Raw genomic sequence first — 19,912 nt, 5'->3', positions numbered from 1 at the left:
ATTGGCAAAGAGCATTCAGTACATGATTGTGGCGATAAAAGACATATTGCATATCTCTGAAGACCCTGCTGTCCCAGATAAAAGGATCTGTATGTACAAGGAAAAGAAACCTGAGGTAACGTTTCCTCCCTCTCATGGACTGAACACTCTTTTTGAAAAGCTTTGGGAAAATCCTGACAAAAAGTTTCAAATTCCCAAAAGGATTCTGGCGGCATATCCGTTTCCCTCTGGGGATAGAGAAAAGTGGGAGTCACCACCCATGGTGGACAAGGCTCTATCCCGGTTGTCCAAAAAGGTGGCTCTCCCGTCTCCTGACACGGCAGCCCTTAAGGATCCTGCGGATCGTAGACAGGAAACTACGTTAAAATCCATTTATGTCACCACAGGTACACTGCTCAGACCAACAATTGCATCTGCGTGGGTGAGTAGTGCTATCGAGAAGTGGGCAGATAACTTGTCATCTGATATAGATACCCTAGATAGGGATAGCATCCTCTTAACGCTGGGTTATATCAGGGATGCTGCTGCCTACCTAAAGGAAGCGGCAAGAGATATAGGCCTTTTGGGATCAAAGGCCAATGCCATGGCAGTCTCGGCAAGGTGAGCTTTGTGGATTCATCCATGGAATGCTGATGCTGACTCCAAGGAAAATATGGAATCTCTACCATATAAAGATGGTGTCTTGTTTGGTGACGGTCTCGCTGATTTGGTATCTACGGCTACCGCGGGTAAGTCATAATTTTTACCTTATGTTCCTCCACAACAAAAGAAAACACACCACTATCAGATGCAGTCCTTTCGGCCCAATAAATACAGAAAGGGCCGAGGTTCTTCCTTCCTTGCTACTAGAGGAAGCGGAAGAGGTAAGAAATCACCTGCAGTGGCAGGTTCCCAGGAGCAGAAATCCTCCCCGGTTTCTAACAAATCCAGCGCATGACGCTGGGGCTCCTTTGCGGGAGTCCGCACCGGTGGGGGCACGTCTCAAACTCTTCAGTCAGTTCTGGGTTCGCTTGGACCTGGACCCATGGGTATTAGAAATATTGTCCCAGGGGTACAAATTGGAGTTTCAAGACGTTCCCCCTCGACGATTTTTCAAATCGGCCGTACCAGTTTCTCTGCCGGACAGGGAGGTAGTATGCGACACAATACAAAAGTTGTGTCAAAATCAGGTAATTATCGAGGTTTCCCCGTCACAACAGGGAGAAGGCTTTTATTCGAGCCTGTTCGTGGTCCCGAAGCCGGACGATTCGGTCAGACCAATTCTGAACCTAAAATCCCTCAATTTCTACCTAAGAAGATTCAAATTCAAGATGGAGTCTCTCCGAGCAGTAATCTCCAGTCTGGAGGAAGGGGATTTTATGGTGTCGGTGGACATAAAGGACGCCTACTTACATGTCCCCATATATCCTCCGCATCAAGCTTACCTGAGGTTTGCAATTCAGGATTCTCATTACCAATTTCAGACGTTGCCGTTTGATCTGTCCACGGCTCCGAGAGTTTTCACCAAGGTAATGGCGGAAATTATGGTTCTCCTGCGCAAGCAGGGAGTCACAATTATCCCGTACTTGGACGATCTCCTGATAAAGGCGAGATCCAGGGACCAACTGGTCCAGAACATTTCACTCTCCCTGACAGTTCTGCAACATCATGGTTGGCTCCTAAACTTGCCAAAATCGCAGTTGACTCCGACGAAGCGGCTGTCGTTTTTGGGAATGGTTCCGGACACAGAATTACAGAGAGTTTTTCTTCCAGTGGAAAAGGCTCTGGAAATTCAGAATCTGGTCAAACAAATTCTGAAACCAGCAAAAGTGTCAATCCATCAATGCACTCGATTACTGGGGAAGATGGTAGCGGCCTACAAGGCCATTCAGTTTGGCAGATTCCATGCCAGAATTTTTTCAGTGGGACCTGTTGGACAAGTGGTCCGGATCCCACCTGCACATGCACCGAAAGATAGTCCTGTCTTCAAACACCAGAATCTCACTCCTGTGGTGGCTGCACAGCTCTCACCTCCTAGAGGGGTGCAGGTTTGGGATCCAGGACTGGATCCTAGTAACCACAGATGGGAGTCTCCGAGGCTGGGGGGCAGTCACGCAGGGGGACAACTTCCAGGGAAGATGGTCAAGCCAGGAAACTTGTCTACACATAAACGTTCTGGAGTTAAGGGCCATTTACAACGGCCTTCTTCAAGCGGAACATCTTCTTCGAAATCTGCCCGTACTGATCCAGTCGGACAATATAACTGCAGTAGCGTACATAAACCGCCAGGGCGGAACAAAAAGCAGAGCGGCGATGGCAGAGGCCACAAAGATTCTCCGCTGGGCGGAAAGGCATATAAGCGCGTTGTCAGCGACCTTCATTCCAGGAGTTGACAACTGGGAAGCAGACTTCCTCAGCAGACATGATCTCCATCCAGGAGAGTGGGGTCTTCATCAAGAGGTCTTCACAGAAGTGACGAGTCTATGGGCAACTCCTCAAATAGACATGATGGCGTCACGGCTCAACAAGAAGCTTCAGAGATATTGTTCCAGGTCAAGGGACCCTCAAGCAATAGCAGTGGACGCCCTAGTGACACTGTGGGTTTTTCAGTCGGTGTATGTATTCCCTCCACTTCCTCTCATTCCAAAAGTTCTAAAGATCATAAGAAGAACAAAGGTTCAGGCGATCCTCATTGTTCTAGACTGGCCAAGGAGGGCTTGGTATCCAGATCTTCAGGAATTACTCATCGGAGATCCCTGGCCTCTTCCTCTACGCGAGGACCTGTTACAACAGGGGCCGTGCGTATACCAAGACTTACCGCGGCTACGTTTGACGGCATGGCGGTTGAACTCCAAATCCTAGCCCGAAAGGGTATTCCCAGTGAGGTCATTCCCACACTTCTTCAGGCTAGAAAAGGAGTAACGTCTAAACATGACCACCGTATTTGGAGAAAATGTGTCTTGGTGTGAATCTAAGAAGGCTCCTACGGAAGAATTTCAGTTAGGACGTTTTCTCCATTTTCTGCAAGCAGGTGTGGATGCAGTCCTAAAGTTGGGCTCAATTAAGGTACAGATTTCAGCCTTATCGGTTTTCTTTCAGAAACCCTTGGCCTCCCTTCCAGAAATTCAGACTTTCATGAAAGGTGTGTTGCACATCCAACCTCCCTTTTTGCCCCCAGTGGCACCATGGGATCTTAACGTGGTGTTGCAGTTCCTTCAATCACCTTGGTTTGAGCCTTTACAGAAGGTGGAGTTGAAATTTGTCACTTGGAAAGTGGTCATGCTGTTGGCCTTGGCATCCGCGAGGCGGGTGTCTGAGTTAGCGGCTTTGTCTCACAAGAGCCCTTATTTGATATTTCATGTAGATAGAGCAGAGTTGAGGACTCGTCGGCAATTTCTGCCGAAGGTGGTTTTATCTTTCCACATGAACCAACCTATTGTGGTGCCAGTGGCTACTGATACCTTGATTGAGTCGAAATCTCTGGAAGTGGCCAGAGCTTTGAAAATGCATGTCGCCAGAACGGCTCAAATTAGGAAAACAGAGGCTCTGTTTGTCCTGTATGCTCCCAACAAAATTGGGGCTCCTGCTACCAAGTAGACTATTGCACGCTGGATTTGTAATACAATCCAGCATGCTCATTCTACGGCTGGATTGCCTTTGCCAAAATCGGTAAAAGCCCATTCTACCAGAAAGGTGGGCTCGTCCTGGGCGGCTGACCGGGGGGCCTCGACATTACAACTCTGCCGAGCAGCTACTTGATCGGGTCCAAACACTTTTGTAAAATTTTACAGGTTTGATACCCTGGCCGACGAAGACCTCACGTTTGGTCAATCGGTGCTGCAGAGTCATCCGCACTCTCCCGCCCGTTCTAGAGCTTTGCTATAAACCACATGGTTCTTATGGTATCCCCAGCATCCTCTAGGACGTATGAGAAAATAGGATTTTGATACTTACCGGTAAATCATTTTCTCTTAGTCCGTAGAGGATGCTGGGCGCCCGTCCCTGTGCGGTCTGTGTCTGCAGTTATTAGTTATGGTTACACACAGATTGGATTACGTTATAGTCAGCCTGTTGCTGACATTGTTCAGGCCGTTGCCTTGAGTTATGTTGAATGCGAAGTTGTATGGCATGCTTGAGGTGTGAGCTGGTATGAATCTCACCTTAGTTTAACAATAAAATCCTTTCCTCGAAATGTCCGTCTCCCTGGGCACAGTTCTTATAACTGGAGTCTGGAGAAGGGGCATAGAGGGAGGAGCCAGTTCACACCCTTTTAAAGGCTTAAAGTGCCCATGTCTCCTGCGGATCCCGTCTATACCCAGCATCCTCTACGGACTAAGAGAAAAGGATTTACCGGTAGGTATCAAAATCCTATTTTCTTTGACACTGAACCAAGCATGCTGCCCGGCCATTACTCTCCCCCTATACTGAGCTAAGCATGCTGCCCGGCCATTACTCTCCCCCTATACTGAGCTAAGGATGCTATGCAGCCCGGCCATTACTCTCCCCCTATACTGAGCTAAGGATGCTATGCAGCCATTACTCTCCCCCTATACTGAGCTAATCGTGCTGCCCGGCCATTGCTCTTCTCCCGCACTGCGCTATGCGTGCTGCCCTGGCCATTGCTTTTCTCTTATGCTAGAGGAGGAAGTGATTTTTAGTTGGCATTGGTGGTGCTTGTTCCTACTAACTGGAAAAAGGAGGAGCCATCAGTGCTGCATGATCCATACATTAGGATTGTACCGTATATGCTATAATTATGGTAATTTAGGTATTATAAGTGAAGACTGTGAATAACATGGTAAATATTTGGTGGCTGGCAAAGTCCTGTTCTGCATATATCTTGTGTGATAGCTCCTACCTTCTGGTAGGTGGTAAATTATTCTTACTTCAGCATTGATGGTAACGTCTTCACAGTGGCCCTTATTTCTGCTTTAGTGACCCTGCCTGTAGTCCACTGCTAAAAATAGGATCTTAATACCTACCGGTAAATCCTTTTCTCGTAGTCCATAAGGGATATTGGGCGCCCGCCTCAGGGGGTAATTCCAAGTTGATCGCAGCAGGAAATTTTTTAGCAGTTGGGCAAAACCATGTGCACTGCAGGGGGGTAGATATAACATGTGCAGAGAGAGTTAGATTTGGGTGGGGTGTGTTCAATCTGCAATCTAAATTGCAGTGTAAAAATAAAGTAGCCAGTATTTATCCTGCACAGAAACAAAATAACCCACCCAAATCTAACTCTCTCTGCAAATGTTATATCTGCCCCCCTGCAGTGCACATGGTTTTGCCCAATTGCTAAAACATTTCCTGCTGCGATCAACTTGGAATTACCCCCTCAGTGCGTGGACTTTTCTGCAGGTTCTTGTTGTATAGTTACCTGTTCAGCTGTTGCTGTTGTTGTATGTTAGTGGTGTGCTGGTGTGTAAATCTCACCACCTTTTGTGTTTATCATGTTCCTTCTCTCATATATATGTCCTTTCTCCTTCGGGCACGTTTTTTTTTTTTTAACCTATAACTGCCTGTGGGAGGGGGCATAGAGGGGAGGAGCCAGCACACCCAGTTGAAGAAATTTAAAGTGCACTGGCTCCTTTGGACCCCATCTATACCCCATCGTACTAGTTTCCCCCAATATCCCTTATGGACTACGGGAAAAGGATTTACCGGTAGGTATTAAAATCCTATTTCTCTAGCATCCATAAGGGATATTGGGGGAAACTAGTACGATGGGGACGTCCCAAAGCTTTCAGAATGGGTGGGAACGTGCGGAGACTGCTGTAGCACCACCTGCCCAAACTAGTTATCCTCTTTGGCCAGGGTATCAAATTTGTAGAACTTCACAAAAGTGTTCTTCCCCGACCAGGTAGCAGCTCGGCATAGTTGCAAGGCCGAGACTCCACGGGCAGCTGCCTAGGAAGAGCCCACTGATCTAGTAGAGTGGGCCTTTAGAGACTTAGGAACAGGTAAGGCTGCCAACACATAGGCCTGTTGGATAGTAAGCCTAATCCAATGAGCAGTGGACTGCTTTGAAGTAGGGCAACCCTTTTTCTGCGCATCATAGAGCACGAACAAGGAATCCGTCTTTCTGACCTGAGCTGTACGCTTGATATATATCTTCAAGGCCCGCACAGCATCCAATGCCTCCAGAGGAGCAGAGGCGTCAGAACTGGACGGAATCACAGTAGGTTGATTCAGAGAAACGCGGAGAGAACCTTCGTCAGGAACAACTGTCTAGTCCGGAGCTCCGCTCTGTCCTCGTAAAAGACCAAGGCCCTCATTCCGAGTTGTTCGCTCGCAAGCGGATTTTAGCAGATTTGCTCATGCTAAGCCGCCGCCTACTGGGAGTGAATCTTAGCATCTTAAAAATGCGAACGATGTATTCGCAATATTGCGATTACACACCTCGTAGCAGTTTCTGAGTAGCTCCAGACTTACTCGGCATCTGCGATCAGTTCAGTGCTTGTCGTCCCTGGTTTGACGTCACAAACACACCCAGCGTTCGCCCAGACACTCCTCCGTTTCTCCGGCCACTCCTGCGTTTTTTCCGGAAACGGTAGCGTTTTTTCCCACACGCCCATAAAACGGCCTGTTTCCGCCCAGTAACACCCATTTCCTGTCAATCACATTACGATCGCCAGAACGATGAAAATGCCGTGAGTAAAATTCCTAACTGCATAGCAAATTTACTTGTCGCAGTGCGGACATTGCGCATGCGCATTAAGCGGAAAATCGCTGCGATGCGAAGATTTTTACCGAGCGAACAACTCGGAATGAGGGCCCAAGTACGGACTTTTACACGATAAGGCCCCCAATTCTGAAACACGTCGAGCAGAATCCAGGGCCAGTAACAATACTGTCTTCCACATAAGGTACTTGTCTTCTACCGTCATCAGGTTCAAACCAGGAGGACTGTAGAAATTTCAACACTACATCCAAATCCAGGGGTGCTGTAGGCAGCACAAAGGGAGGTTGTATGTGGAGCATCCCTTGTAAGAAGGTCTGAACTTCAGGCAACACAGCCAATTTCTTCTAAAAGAAAATTGAGAGAGCTGAAATCTGGACCTAAGTGGAACCTAGACGTAAGCCCTTATCCACACCAGTCTGCAGGAAATGTCCCAAGTGAAACTCTGCAGGCGGAAACGTGCGTTCCTCGCAATAAGAGATATATCTCCTCCAGATATGATGATGGGGTTTTGACGTCACAGGTTTCCTGGCCTGGACCATGGTAGCAATAACCTTTTTGGAAAGGCCCTTGTGAGCTAGGATGTTCCACTCAACCTCCATGCCATCAACCAAAGTCGCCGTAAGTCCGGGTAGACGAGCAGACCTTGTTGAAGAAGATTACTTCATAGTGGTAAAGGCCAAGGGTCTTTGACGGACGTGTCCAGAAGATCCGCGTACCACGCCCTTCGAGGCCAGTCCGGGGCAATCAGAATTGCCTGGGCACCTTGATTCCTGATTCGCTTTAGTACTTTTCGGAGCAATGGGATCTGAGTAAACAGGTAGACCAGCCGGTACGGCCAAGGTGACGCCAGTGCATCCACCGCCCTCGCCTGAGGGTCCCTGGTCCTCGAGCAATACCAGGGAAGTTTCTTGTTGAGACGAGAAGCGATCATGTCTATTTGTGGGCAACCCCACCGGTCGATGATCTGCTAGAACACCAGATGGTGGAGACCCCACTCCCCCTGGTGGAGATCGTGACGACTCAGGCAGTCCACCTCCCAGTTATCCACACCCGGAATGAAGATTGCTAACATGGCTCTTGCGTTTCTTTCCACACAGAGGAGTATCTTTGACACCTCTCACATGTAGGCTCTGCTTTTTGTCCCTCCTTGTCGATTGATATACGCCACTGCCGATGTCACCTTCAGGCAGCGTTAGGCATGTGCTGCGACAGCCAAGGCGCAGTGCCCCGCTGAACAAACAGCTCCTCAAGACGGTTGTCCTGCAGTGGGGAAGCGGCTCTGCACCTCGTGAGGCCGGTGACCGTTCATCCCCCCCCCTAACTCCCTCGGCGCAGTATGCTGTTGCCTAGACAGCATATCGAAAAAAAAAAAAAAAAGATTGAAATGAAATTGAAGAAAACTCTGGAGCTTGCAGAATGTGCATCCTCTCCTGAGGGCACTTTTTTCTAAACTGAGCTGTAGGAGGAGGAGCCAGCACACCCAGTGAATAAAAATTTAAAGTGCACTGGCTCCTTTGGACCCGTCTATACCCCATCGTACTAGTTTCCCCCAATATCCCTTGTGGATGGTGAGAAATTCTATATACCGATGTGTTCTCCTATACTGTCGCATCAGCCAGATCCTCTCAGCGTGACAGGTTCCGGGCAACTCAAAATATGTATCTTATCCGCATAAATAAAACAACTGGAAGCAACAAAACTCCTTTGCTGACTTCCGATGATCCATTTGTTATGTGACACTTGTACATCTGTGCATGAATGAGTGTGAATCTGTATATGAAGTGCTACAGTACAGCAGCCGCAGCTTTTTCTCACTACAAGTGCTGGTGTGCTTCATCTTTGTATGTAAAAAGCTGCTTCCCAGCATCTTGAGTGCCCTGGGAGTGGTGTTTCGCTGTGCCTGCGATGTGACCAAAATGTGAAGAACAAGCTACTCCACTACAGCTCCTGTAGCAGCTTAGTCGCACTGGGGCGGCTAGCGCCGTATGGCATAACTGAGGGTAAATGTATGAGGACACATCTGTAAGACCTTACTCTCTGCAATAATCTGTATATGGAATCTTCTATATAGAGCATTATAGCTGATTGGTCTTTTAAAGGAAAGTTGACTAACAATGTGGCTTGTGGTCTTTTGCTGGAGAGGTTGGTTCTGCTAATTGTGACATTTTTTTTGGAACAACCCCGGTATACCTCCTGAAACGGTACTTACCTCTTATGCTGTCTTGTGTTTTAGGGGTCTATGCAGCAAGTTAGCCCCCACTTCTTGGAGCAGACGCTTGACAAGAAACTCATGTCCGACCTGCGGGTAAGTGAATCTTTGTTATACTCACACTTTTCTTTCTTTTGAACCTGCCTGGAAGTCTGTACCACGTCATTGTTAGTAATTAATGCTGTGGTTCCCAAATTTTTCATGACTCACTGTGCCCTAGATCATTGGTTCTCAACCTCTGTCCTCAACTACCCCCAACAGTTCATGTTTTCCAGGTCTCCTCACCGGATTGCAAGTGAAATAATTTGCTCCACCTGTGGGTCTTTTAAAATGTGTCCGTGAGTAATGAATACACCTGTTCAACTGCTAGGTGACCTGGAAAACATGAACTGTTGGGGGGTACCTGAGGACCGAGGTTGAGAAACACTGCCCTAGAGTACCAGCAATTTCTCTTTCATCCACTAGGGGACACTGGAACTCTTCAGACAGCTAGGGTGTGAAGTATGCAGACCGGAGGTAGCACAATCTAAATAACAAATGTATGCACAGCTGGCTCCTCCGCCCTTCATGCCCCATAATCCCTCAGTTTTGAAAAATTGTGCTGGAGGTGCAGCACAGGACAGGAGCTCCTGCTCCACTAAAGGTTTAATTTTTAAAATAATGATCTGTCTGGAGCCAAGCCAACCTACCTGAAAGGAGGGGCAAAGGTTCCAAGTTCCTGTTTGAAGGGGTCGGCATCTCTGTCAGGAGATTGTTAATCAGCAGCAGAATGAGTAATCACTGAGGTAAAGATTAGGCGCTGGGCAGCAAAGTGACCGTCTCCCCCTGCAGTGAGTTATTCCCCGTAACAGCTGCTCATAGATCAGCCGCGTTAGTGACAGACACGCTGCTGGGGCTGTAGGAGGTCCGGCCGCGGTGGGACCCGAGGCTCCGGAGCGGGCACATGGGAGCCACTGCAGTCGCTGCTGGGACAGCGGAGACTTGGCAGCGCACACAAGTAGAAAATAATCCAGGTAGATGGGGAGGGAAGCTGCTGATCAGGTTCCCGGGTGCGGGAGGAGGTTAGCGGAGCTGGAAGAGGCTCTGTGTAGACTGATGGCGGCTGGAGTGACTATGATGTGACCAGGAAATTTTAGTTGCGCCCATCTTGTTTTTAGTGTAGGCGCGCAGCTTGAGCGGGCTTTCCTCTCTGAGGGGAGGATATAGAGAGAGGCCAGTCACAGAAGGGCATGTAGTAATAGAAGTATATGTTTCCTGGCAGTAGAAGAGGCTGAGGCTGTTTACTGGTATGCTGGCGCTGTTAGAGTAGGAGGCTCTGCTGCTGTGATCTCTCTGAATACAAGTTACATAAAACTATATGTTTTTATCTTCCAAGGGACACTGCTGACAGGTCCTGCAGAGGAGGAGTAACAGAATTAACAACCCACTCAAGGTGTGAGGGTTGCAATGTCAGGCTGGTTACATTTTTTTTTATTTTTTTGCAAATATAGTTCCAGCTGCGTGACTCATTCTTTTTGCTCCCTATATCCCTACGGCCTTTCTCTTCCTATTCTAATAGGGTGAAAGCACTGCTGAGTGGTGTGTGTATTTTAACATCTCAAAAGCACCAACCAAGACCACAAAGACTTGCTATGTATGCTCAAAATGTTGTAAAAAGAGCACTAATGTTGGCAGCTCCGGCATGTGCGACACATGTTTAGGAATGGACGCACAACCTAGGAGCAGTGGTCTGTCTGCGTCATGGGAGAGGGCTCTAGCAGATCTTTCTAAAGAAATGGCGGAATCCCGCAAGCAACATTTAGAAATGGGCAGCAGGGTTTTCCAAAACTATGGAGGAATTTCTAATTAGAATTACTCCGCCCGCAAAAGTAGAAAAGTATGTTCTTAAAGCGGTAAAGAGACCACTCCCTCTCCTGCGGGAAGAGTCTGAGGAGGAGGGTCCTCCTAGAGGATGAGGGAGAGTCAGTAGAGCAAATTATGGATGTCAGTCCTCAGGAGGAGGATGCTGTTGTCAAGGGATTAGCTTCCCTTATTGAGGAGGTAAAACAGGTCCTTAACTTCAAGGAAGAAGTAGTTAAGGAACCTGAGGTCTTTGATTTATTTGCGTCTCGGAAACCGCAAACAGCGTTTTTTCCAATTCCTCAGACTCTCCAGGATCAAATGGGAGATGCATGGAAGCAGCCTGATAAACGCTTCCAGATTCCAAAAAAAGTTTACAGCTAATTACCCACTACCCAAGGGTGTCATGTCTTCAGCGGGAGGTCCTGCCGATTGTGGACGCCTCACTGGCAAGACTGTCAAAAAATACCAAACGTGACTACGCTAAAGGATGTGTCAGATCGTAAGTTGGATACGGCATTAAAATCTATCTTTGTGGCTGCTGGAGCATCACACAGACCCACAATTATTAGTGCTTGGGTGTCCAAGGCTATTGTAGCATGGGCTGGTCATATTGTTCAGGCTGTAGAGGAAGATAACAGCCAAGAGGAAATAGTTACACTAGCAGAGCATATACATGAGTCAGCTACATACGTTTGCTAAGCTACAAAAGATGCTAGCAGAATAGCATCACACATCTCGGCTTCGGCCATATCTGCCAGAAGGATTCTGTGGCTCAGAGGATGGCAAGTGGATTCTGATTCCAAGAAGGCAGTGGAGGCGATCCCCTTTGTAGGGGAGACTTTATTCGGTCTGGAATTAATTAAACAAGTGGATTTCACAGGCAACAGCAGGGAAATCCACTTTTCTGCCTACCACGTATCCTAGAACCACGCCACCGATCAAAAGAAATGATTCTGGTCCGGTGTTCAATTAATTTAGGTCTCAATGCTTTTGAGCTAGAGGAAGAGTTTTTGGCAGTCAAGCTCATGGAAACAGAGGTAGAGGCCAAACCAAAACCTGCAGACAAGACCGTGGCATGACTGTCTCCCAGCTCATCTTGAGTCTCCTATGGTGGGCGCATGGTTGGAAAGGTTTTGGGACACCTGGGCCAAAACCTCACCAGAGGTCTGGGTCAACAATGTTATTTCCCAGGGATACCAAATAGAATTTCCACAACGCCCTCACAGTCAATTCTTTACAACAGACCTTCCCCGGTGTCCTCAAAAAGCGAGGGCATTAGATACGGCGATTCAAATGTTATTTCAAACGGAAGTAATTATGCCTGTCCCGACTTCTCAGAGGAATGGGATTTTATTCAGATCTTTTTGTAGTGCCAAAACCGGATGGGTCTGTCAGGCCAATCCTCAATTTAAAAGTTCTGAATCGGTTCCTGAAAGTTTACAGGTTCAAGATGGAGTCGGTACAGTGGTTATTGCAGGTTTGGAACATGAAGAGTTCATGTTGTCCATGAACATAAAGGATGTGTACCTTCATATCCCAATTTGGACCCCACACCAAGTCTATTTACGTTTTGCAGTGGGCAACAATCAATACCAGTTCAGAGCCCTACCATTCGGCCTATAATCAGCTCTGAGAATCTTCATGAAGATCATGGCAGTCATAGTCGCGAAGTTGAGATCGTTAGGGGTAACGATAATCCCATATCTGGACGACCTCCTGATCAAGGCTCACTCTCAGGACCAGTTGATCCAGGATGCTCTAACCACCCATCAGTTTCTGATTCGACACGGATGGATCATAAATTTAAAAAAATCCAACCTACAACCAACGCAGATGATTCAATTCCTAGGTCTCATTTTAGATACGATACATCTGAAAGTGTTTCTCCCAGGAGACAAGATTCTAGACATCAAGGAAATGGTACGTCAGGTTCTGCAGAAACAGATGGTCTCTCTGCATCTTTGTGTAAAGCTTTTTGGAAAGATGGTAGTATCCTTCGAAGCAATCCAATATGGCAGGCTTCATTCCAGACCTTTTCAGCTGAATCTGATTGCTCAGGGGGCAGGCAAGCATTGGCTTCTCCACCAAAAGATTCACTTGTCGCCCGTGGCCAGAACCTCGTTGATTTGGTGTTTGGTCCACAAGAATCTAGCAGCGGGAAAGAGGTTTGGGATTGGAAGATTCTGACAACTCAGAGGATGGGGAGCTGTACTGGAAGACCATCAGTTTCAGGGAAGATGGTCACTGCATTAGAGTAGACTTCCAATAAATGTTTAGGAACTAAGCCGTTTACAATGCATTTCTTCTGGCAGAGGACCTTGTGAGGGCTCAACACGTGAGAGTACAGTCGGACAGTGCGACGGCAATGGCATACATAAACCGTCGGGGTGGAACAAAGCTGCATGGCATTAAGGGAGGCCACAAGAATCCTGTCTTAGACAGAAAAGCGCAACATAATCCTGTCAGCAGTCTTCATTCCAGGAGTGGAAAATTGGGAAGCAGACTATCTCAGTCGCCAAGTTATGCATCCAGGGGAGTGGTGTCTGCATCCACAGGTTTTCGAAACAGTAGTATGACGGTGGGGACTACCACAAATAGACCTAATGGCCTCTCGAAACAACCATCAGTTACCGAGGTATGTGGCCAGGATGCGGGATCCAGCAGCAGAAGCAGTGGACGCGCTGGCGATTCCCTGGTCATACGACCTAGTGTACATCTTTCCGCCGTTACCCCTTTTGCCGAGAGTGTTCAAGAAGGTGAAAAAGGAAAGAGCATGGGTGATTTTAATAGCACCAGATTGGCCTTGCAGAAGTTGATACTCAGACCTGAGGGGACTCCTGGCGGAAGATTCTTGGAGGCTGCCTCAGAGAGAAGACCTCTTCTCACAAGGCCCATTCCTTCACCCAGACTTGAACCGTCTACGTTTGATGGCTTGATTCTTGAGACCAGGATTCTAAGAGACCAGGGGTCTTCTGAAATCGGCTATCCCCACCATGTTAGCGGTAAGGAAGCCAGTCACTGCGGCACATTACTCTAGAATATGGAAGAAGTACATAGACTGGTGTCAGTCTAAGGGGTGGCATTCCAGAGAGTTCCGCTTTAATAGACTCTTTCAGTTTCTCCAAAATGGTTTAGATGGAGGTTTGAGGTTGGGAGACTTGAAGGTACAAGTCTCGGCGCACTCTATTCTGTTTCAACAATGTCTGGCGTCCTTACAGGAGGTTCAGACATTTTTACAAGGTGTGCTGAGGATACAACCACCTTTTCTACCTCCCACTGCTCTGTGGGATCTAAATTTAGTGCTTACATTTTTTAAATTGGCAGTTTTCGAGCCTTTGGAGAAGGAAGTTCTTTAATAGATATCCTGGAAAGTTACCCTACTCCTAGCTTTGGCATCAGCAAGAAGGGTCTCAGAGTTGGGAGCTCTATCTTGTAAAAGTCCCTTTCTCGTTTTTCATGAGGACAGAGCGGAGCTCCATACAAAAGCGGAGTTTCTCCCTAAGGTTGTTTCAGGTTTCCACATTAACCAGCCTATTGTGGTCCCCTCCTTCCAGGGATTTGCGGAAGAGGCCTTGTCTTTGGATGTGGTCAGAGCCTTAAGAATTTACGTACAGGCTACAACCTCTATTAGAAAGCCTGACTCTTTGTATGTTCTGTATGATGGGCCCAAGAAGGGTTGGGCGGCATCTAAACAGACTCTAGCCAGATGGATACGATTTACCATCAGGCTTATATCTCTAGTGGTAAGAGGGTCCCATTTCGGGTAGGTGCCCATACCACCAGATCAGTGGGTGCTTCGTGGGCATCGGCTAGTGGAGCCTCCACTACCCAACTTTGTAGAGATGCAACGTGGTCATCAGCACACACGTTCACTCGATTTTACAAGTTTGATACGTTTGCGTCTAGGGATACCAGGTTTGGACGTTTGGTTCTGCAGGCTTCGGACAGCACTCCCGCCCATGGGAGTATCTTTGGGACGTCCCCAGCTGTCTGAAGAGTTCCAGTGTCCCCTAGTGTATGAAAGAGAAAAGAGGATTTTGGTACTTACCGATAAATCCATTTCTCTGAATCCACTCGGGGACACTGGACGCCTGCCTCGGTGCTGTCAGCCTGTGTGTTCTTGTTAAATTTAATTCATACAGTTTTCATTATTATGTTAATGGTTCTTGGTTGCTGTTTGACTGGTTGGTTCCTCTCCATAGGGCCTTAGTTTTCATGTTCCCTCTTCTCTCTGTAAAAGTTTTCAAACTGAGGGATTATGGGGCGTGAAGTGGGAGGAGCCAGCTGTGCATAAATTTGTTATTTAGATTGTGCTACCTCCGGTCTGCATCCATCACACCCTAGCTGTCTGAAGAGTTCCAGTGTCCCCGAGTGGATTCAGAGAAATGGATTTATCGGTAAGTACCAAAATCCTCTTCTTTTTTTTTTCCACTTCACCCCAAGGCCAAAAGTTTGTCATTGATAAATTCAGGAACAAATATTAAGTAAATTGTGCTTACTTGTCATCCTTTGGACCAGTTATCTGGTAGTGGACAGGGTCGTGTTTCTGATTGCCCGCATGTTTTATGATTGGCTCTGGTTTTACTTATCACATTGACCATAAGTAATTTGATATGGTCCTGGACCATCAACCCGAGGCACCCCCGCAAGTGCCTCGAGGCACCCAGTTTGGGTACCACTGAATTAATGCAATTCTTTTCATCAGTTGCGGTCTCTATGCTCACTTGCACATTACAGCCGACATCGAAATCTTTTATGCTGTTTTCATTTTTTTTGTTTCCTTTTCGTCTGTTAACATTTTAGAACATAATGCATAATGGACACAAGCTTGGTTACAGTAGCAGTAATAATATAGTCTGTGTATCAGTAAGGTAAGGACATCGGAGATTTTATTTCTCCTGCTGTTTCCGTTCACTTAGAGGAAACGAACGGCGCACGAGCGAGCTAAAGAGCTGTACAGCTCCGGAGAGTTTTCCAGCGGCAGGAAGTGGGGCGATGACGCCCCGCGGGAAGAACTGGACACTGAAGCTGTGAACTTGATAGAGTCGGGGGCTTGCGGAGCTTTCGTTCACGGCCTGGAGGACGAGATGTACGGTATGGTGACCATTTTTCTATGTATACACAATCCCATCTTCACACGGGGTGATTTACACCCTCTCCTCTGTGGTTATAATCCATGGTGACAAATATGCCCTAGGAATAATTAGACACATCGGGGCTGGTACAGAGTGCAGTGTAAGGGAGCACAGAGGCCTGTAGGTTCTGATTACAGGTACACTTGAGACTGGAGAGCTGTAGCTAGGCTGTAATGTTCATCTCTCTAGCACATAGCATGGTGCAGGTGCGCACAGATGATAATGAATCAAGTGTAGACATAGGGTTGGGCACACTGCAGGATGCATACAGGTCAGTATACACACACTGTCCGTTTATGCAGTTCAGAAGAGACGTGTTCTCGATTTCTTCCCAGCTCTGCCTCAGTCCCATTGCGCGCAAGTCTTATTTGGTTTAAAACAATGCATGGATGTAGAGTTCTCAGTCAAACTACAACCGGCAGGTTCTAATGAAGTACGAGATAGACGGAGGTGTGGCATGCCGGCCGAACTTGGACGTTTTTTTTTAAAGGGGCAGTCATTTACAAGGCAAAACCATGCCTTGTAAATGATTGCCCCTTTAAAAAAATAAAAATCAGAGCTCGGCACGTACGGCGAAATCAGATGGCATTACATCCGGCCCTTAATGTCTGCAAGAGCCTGTGTTCAAAACATGCTGCTTTATAATGATGATAATCTGCCCTCTAAGGGCAGTATATCTTATATTTTAAAAGGAAGTTGTGTTTTAACATGTGACATCCAACAGAACTGTTCAATATATTGCAAAGTAAATTTTTAATATCCATTTTTATTTATATGTGTGTGTGTATGTGTGATTATATATATATATATATATATATATATATATATATATATATATAGGCAAACAAACGATGCGGCACTCACGAACACTTGATAAGAATCACAGACACCGGCAAAGGTAACTTCAACGTTTCAATCCTTTAAGGATTTTCGTCAGGAGCAAATACAATACAATTGCTCCTGACGAAAATCCTTAAAGGATTGAAACGTTGAAGTTACCTTTGCCAGTGTCTGTGATTCTTATCAAGTGTTCGTGAGTGCCGCATCGTTTGTTTGCCTATATCCCCTTTATGAGGGCACCAGAACCAGATTGTTTCAAGGTGGAGTGCCGGGTACATTGCTCAGTGTATATATATATATATATATATATATATAGTTAAACTCTTTGATTAGCATTACTGTATATATGGCTGGGGCATAGAACACCTTTTGTGGTACATGGTTAGTCATGCCGTCAGTAATAGAACACGTTTTCTAGATCATAATGATATCATTGATCAGAGTGTACATCTTCCTGCTTGGCTGTACCTTCAAAAAGAACAGTCAAGACGGGGACAGGACAGCCAGTACTTCACCAGCCCCTTGTCTTGTTGCTGATGGATTGCCCATGGTGGGCGGCTCCTACGTTCTCTGGCTGCAGGAAACCGCCCAAGCTTTACTCCCTTAATATTAGTGATGAGCGGGTTTGGTTCCTCGGGATCCGAACCCCCCCGAACTTCACCCATTTTACACGGTTCTGAGGCAGATTCGAATCTTCCCGCCTTGCTCGGTTAACCCGAGCGCGCCCGAATGTCATCATCCCACTGTCGTATTCTCGCGAGATTCGTATTCTATATAAGGAGCCGCGCGTCGCCACCATTTTCACTCGTGCATTGGAGATGATAGCGAGAGGACGTGGCTGCGTTCTCTCAGTTTCTGTGTTCAGTGTGCTGCAAATATCTGTGCTCAGTGTGCTGCAAATATCTGTGCTCAGTGTGCTGCAAATATCTACGTTCTCTGCCTGAAAAACGCTCCATATCTGTGCTGCATTGTAGTATATAGTAGGAGGACAGTGCAGAATTTTGCTGACCACCAGTCAGAGCCGGATTAAGGGGGGAGCCCGGGGACACTTTACCCTGGGACCCCCAAATCTAAGGGCCCCCCGTGCCTGCGTCAAGCACTGGCAGTTTTGCATGTTTTTTTTTTAATGAAGTTCAGCAAACTTCCCCTTCCCCCGCAGACTAATTGTGTTTCAGAGACTGAGACAGCCTGGTCTCCGTCTCTGCACCCAGCGGGGCCACCCACAGGCACTAATGAGCAGCTGTGAATGCTCCTCACACAGAGCTCTGATCAGCAGAGCTCTCTGTACTGGAGACATAACTCACCGTGGAAGGAGCTGCTGAGCATGTGCAGCGGCAGTAGCTCCTGTGCTCAACTCACATGGACTCCGGCAGAATCTCCTCCTCTTCTCTTAAATTGGTTAGTGGTGTGTGTGTGTGTGTGTGTGTGTGTGTGTGTGTGTGTGTGTGTGTTTGTAGGTATGCTGTTTGTTTGTAGGTGTGTAGTGTGATGTATGCATGCTATTTGTGTGTGTGTGTGTGTGTGTGTGTGTGTGTGTGTGTGTGTGTGTGTATGCTAGCTATCATACCTTCCAACTGTACCTGCCAAAAAGGCTTTGTACCAGTTTTTGACTCTACTTTACAATGAAAGTATTGGAAACTGGGCGTGACCACGCCCCTTTACTCGTGACCACGCCCCCTTTACTAATTTGTACCGGGTTTTGTGTGTAAAATGTTGGAGGGTATATGTATGTGTGTGTGTATGTATGTATGTATGTATATGTGTGTGTGTGTGTGTGTGTGTGTATGTATGCTGTGTGGATGTAGGTATGCTGTACAGGGGCAAACGCATGTTTTGTAAAGGGGGGGGGGGGTTCCAAAGAGGCAAGCATAAGGGAGCAGATATATATATATATAGATATAGATATGTATGTGTGTATATATATATATATATATATATATATATATATATATATATATATAGTGGCGAATAAGGGTGGCACTCAAGCAGACTGTTGCAAGTGTAGATGATCAGTTTTTATTGAACCGACATGTTTCGGGGACTAGCCCCGTCCTCAGGGCCTTAACAACCCAAACTGAGCAGAAACCAAACATTTAAACCCAACCCCAGACATACATCTAGATTCATGCTGTAATAGGGCTCGATCCCTATCACCCCCTCTAAGTGTCTTGGGAACATGGTCTATTAAAATAGCCCTAATGCTAGCCACTCCATGTTTAAATTCTAAGCAGTGTCGAGCGAAGGGTTGATCACTCTGACCCTTCTCTAGTGCTTTTTTATGGAGACGCGGCGCCGCTGGATGTCGTCAGGGTTGAGCGACGTGAATGAGCTGTTCGGCGTCTGGAAGTCCGCACGGCTGCGTGGAGCAGGTGAGTGACATTTTCACATGATTGTATGTCTGGGGTTGGGTTTAAATGTTTGGTTTCTGCTCAGTTTGGGTTGTTAAGGCCCTGAGGACGGGGCTAGTCCCCGAAACATGTCGGTTCAATAAAAACTGATCATCTACACTTGCAACAGTCTGCTTGAGTGCCACCCTTATTCGCCACTATATCTATTGAGGACTTTGCCTCTGGGAGGGCACCGCAGCATTATTAACAGAATATAAGAGGAGTGCCGGGATTTTCTGTATTTCTATTTATATATATATATATATATATATATATATATATATATATCTCTCTCTCAACAACCAAAATCAGAGGCGGCACTTGGAGTCTTAGAAAGCAGTGAAAAAACTGTATTAGTGCTTTCTAAGACTCCGAGTGCCGCCTCTGATTTTGGTTGTTGGTACATGTCAGGGAGAGGATCCCTGGGGAGGGCATCGGAGCGAGGTACACCCTGAGGGGGAGGACTGGAGTGCCGGAGTTTATTTGCTATATATATATATATATATATATATATATATATATATATATATATATAGTAAAAGTCTGGGGAGTCGATAGATAGATAGCCAGCAGCAGTATGCGGTGGTAAGAGGGGGACGTTTGGGACTCGGGAGGAAGACGGTGTGTCACCCAGCCAGCCCCATAGAAACTACATTACCTGGCGGATAATCTGTGCACTACCGCTGCAGCTACCCCCCTAGCCCCAGCCAGCTCTCCTCGTCGGAAGGGGGGCGATCGCATTGGATCCTAGCATATAATAAATGCCTACACTCTGATTCACCTGAATACCTAACCCATGGCTGGAGACAGTTACCTGATTGTATTTATTCTTTATTGTACA

At 46.9% G+C, this 19,912-nt stretch overlaps 1 protein-coding gene across 2 annotated transcripts in view; it reads left to right on the top strand.

The window, feature by feature from the left end:
- Positions 1-19,912, top strand: part of INTS4 (integrator complex subunit 4) — an 83,115-nt gene that overhangs the window by 33,560 nt on the left and 29,643 nt on the right. For both annotated transcript variants that reach the window (XM_063951296.1, XM_063951295.1), the window contains exons 9-10: positions 8,892-8,963; positions 15,629-15,803. In XM_063951296.1, the coding sequence (XP_063807366.1) occupies positions 8,892-8,963; positions 15,629-15,803 (247 nt within the window). The remainder of the gene's footprint in view (positions 1-8,891; positions 8,964-15,628; positions 15,804-19,912) is intronic.

The sequence above is a fragment of the Pseudophryne corroboree genome, chromosome 2 (assembly GCF_028390025.1).
Source record: "Pseudophryne corroboree isolate aPseCor3 chromosome 2, aPseCor3.hap2, whole genome shotgun sequence".
NCBI classification, from domain to species: Eukaryota; Metazoa; Chordata; class Amphibia; order Anura; family Myobatrachidae; genus Pseudophryne; species Pseudophryne corroboree.
Note: the sequence above shows the minus strand (reverse complement) of the source record. Positions and strands in the feature narration are given on the sequence as shown.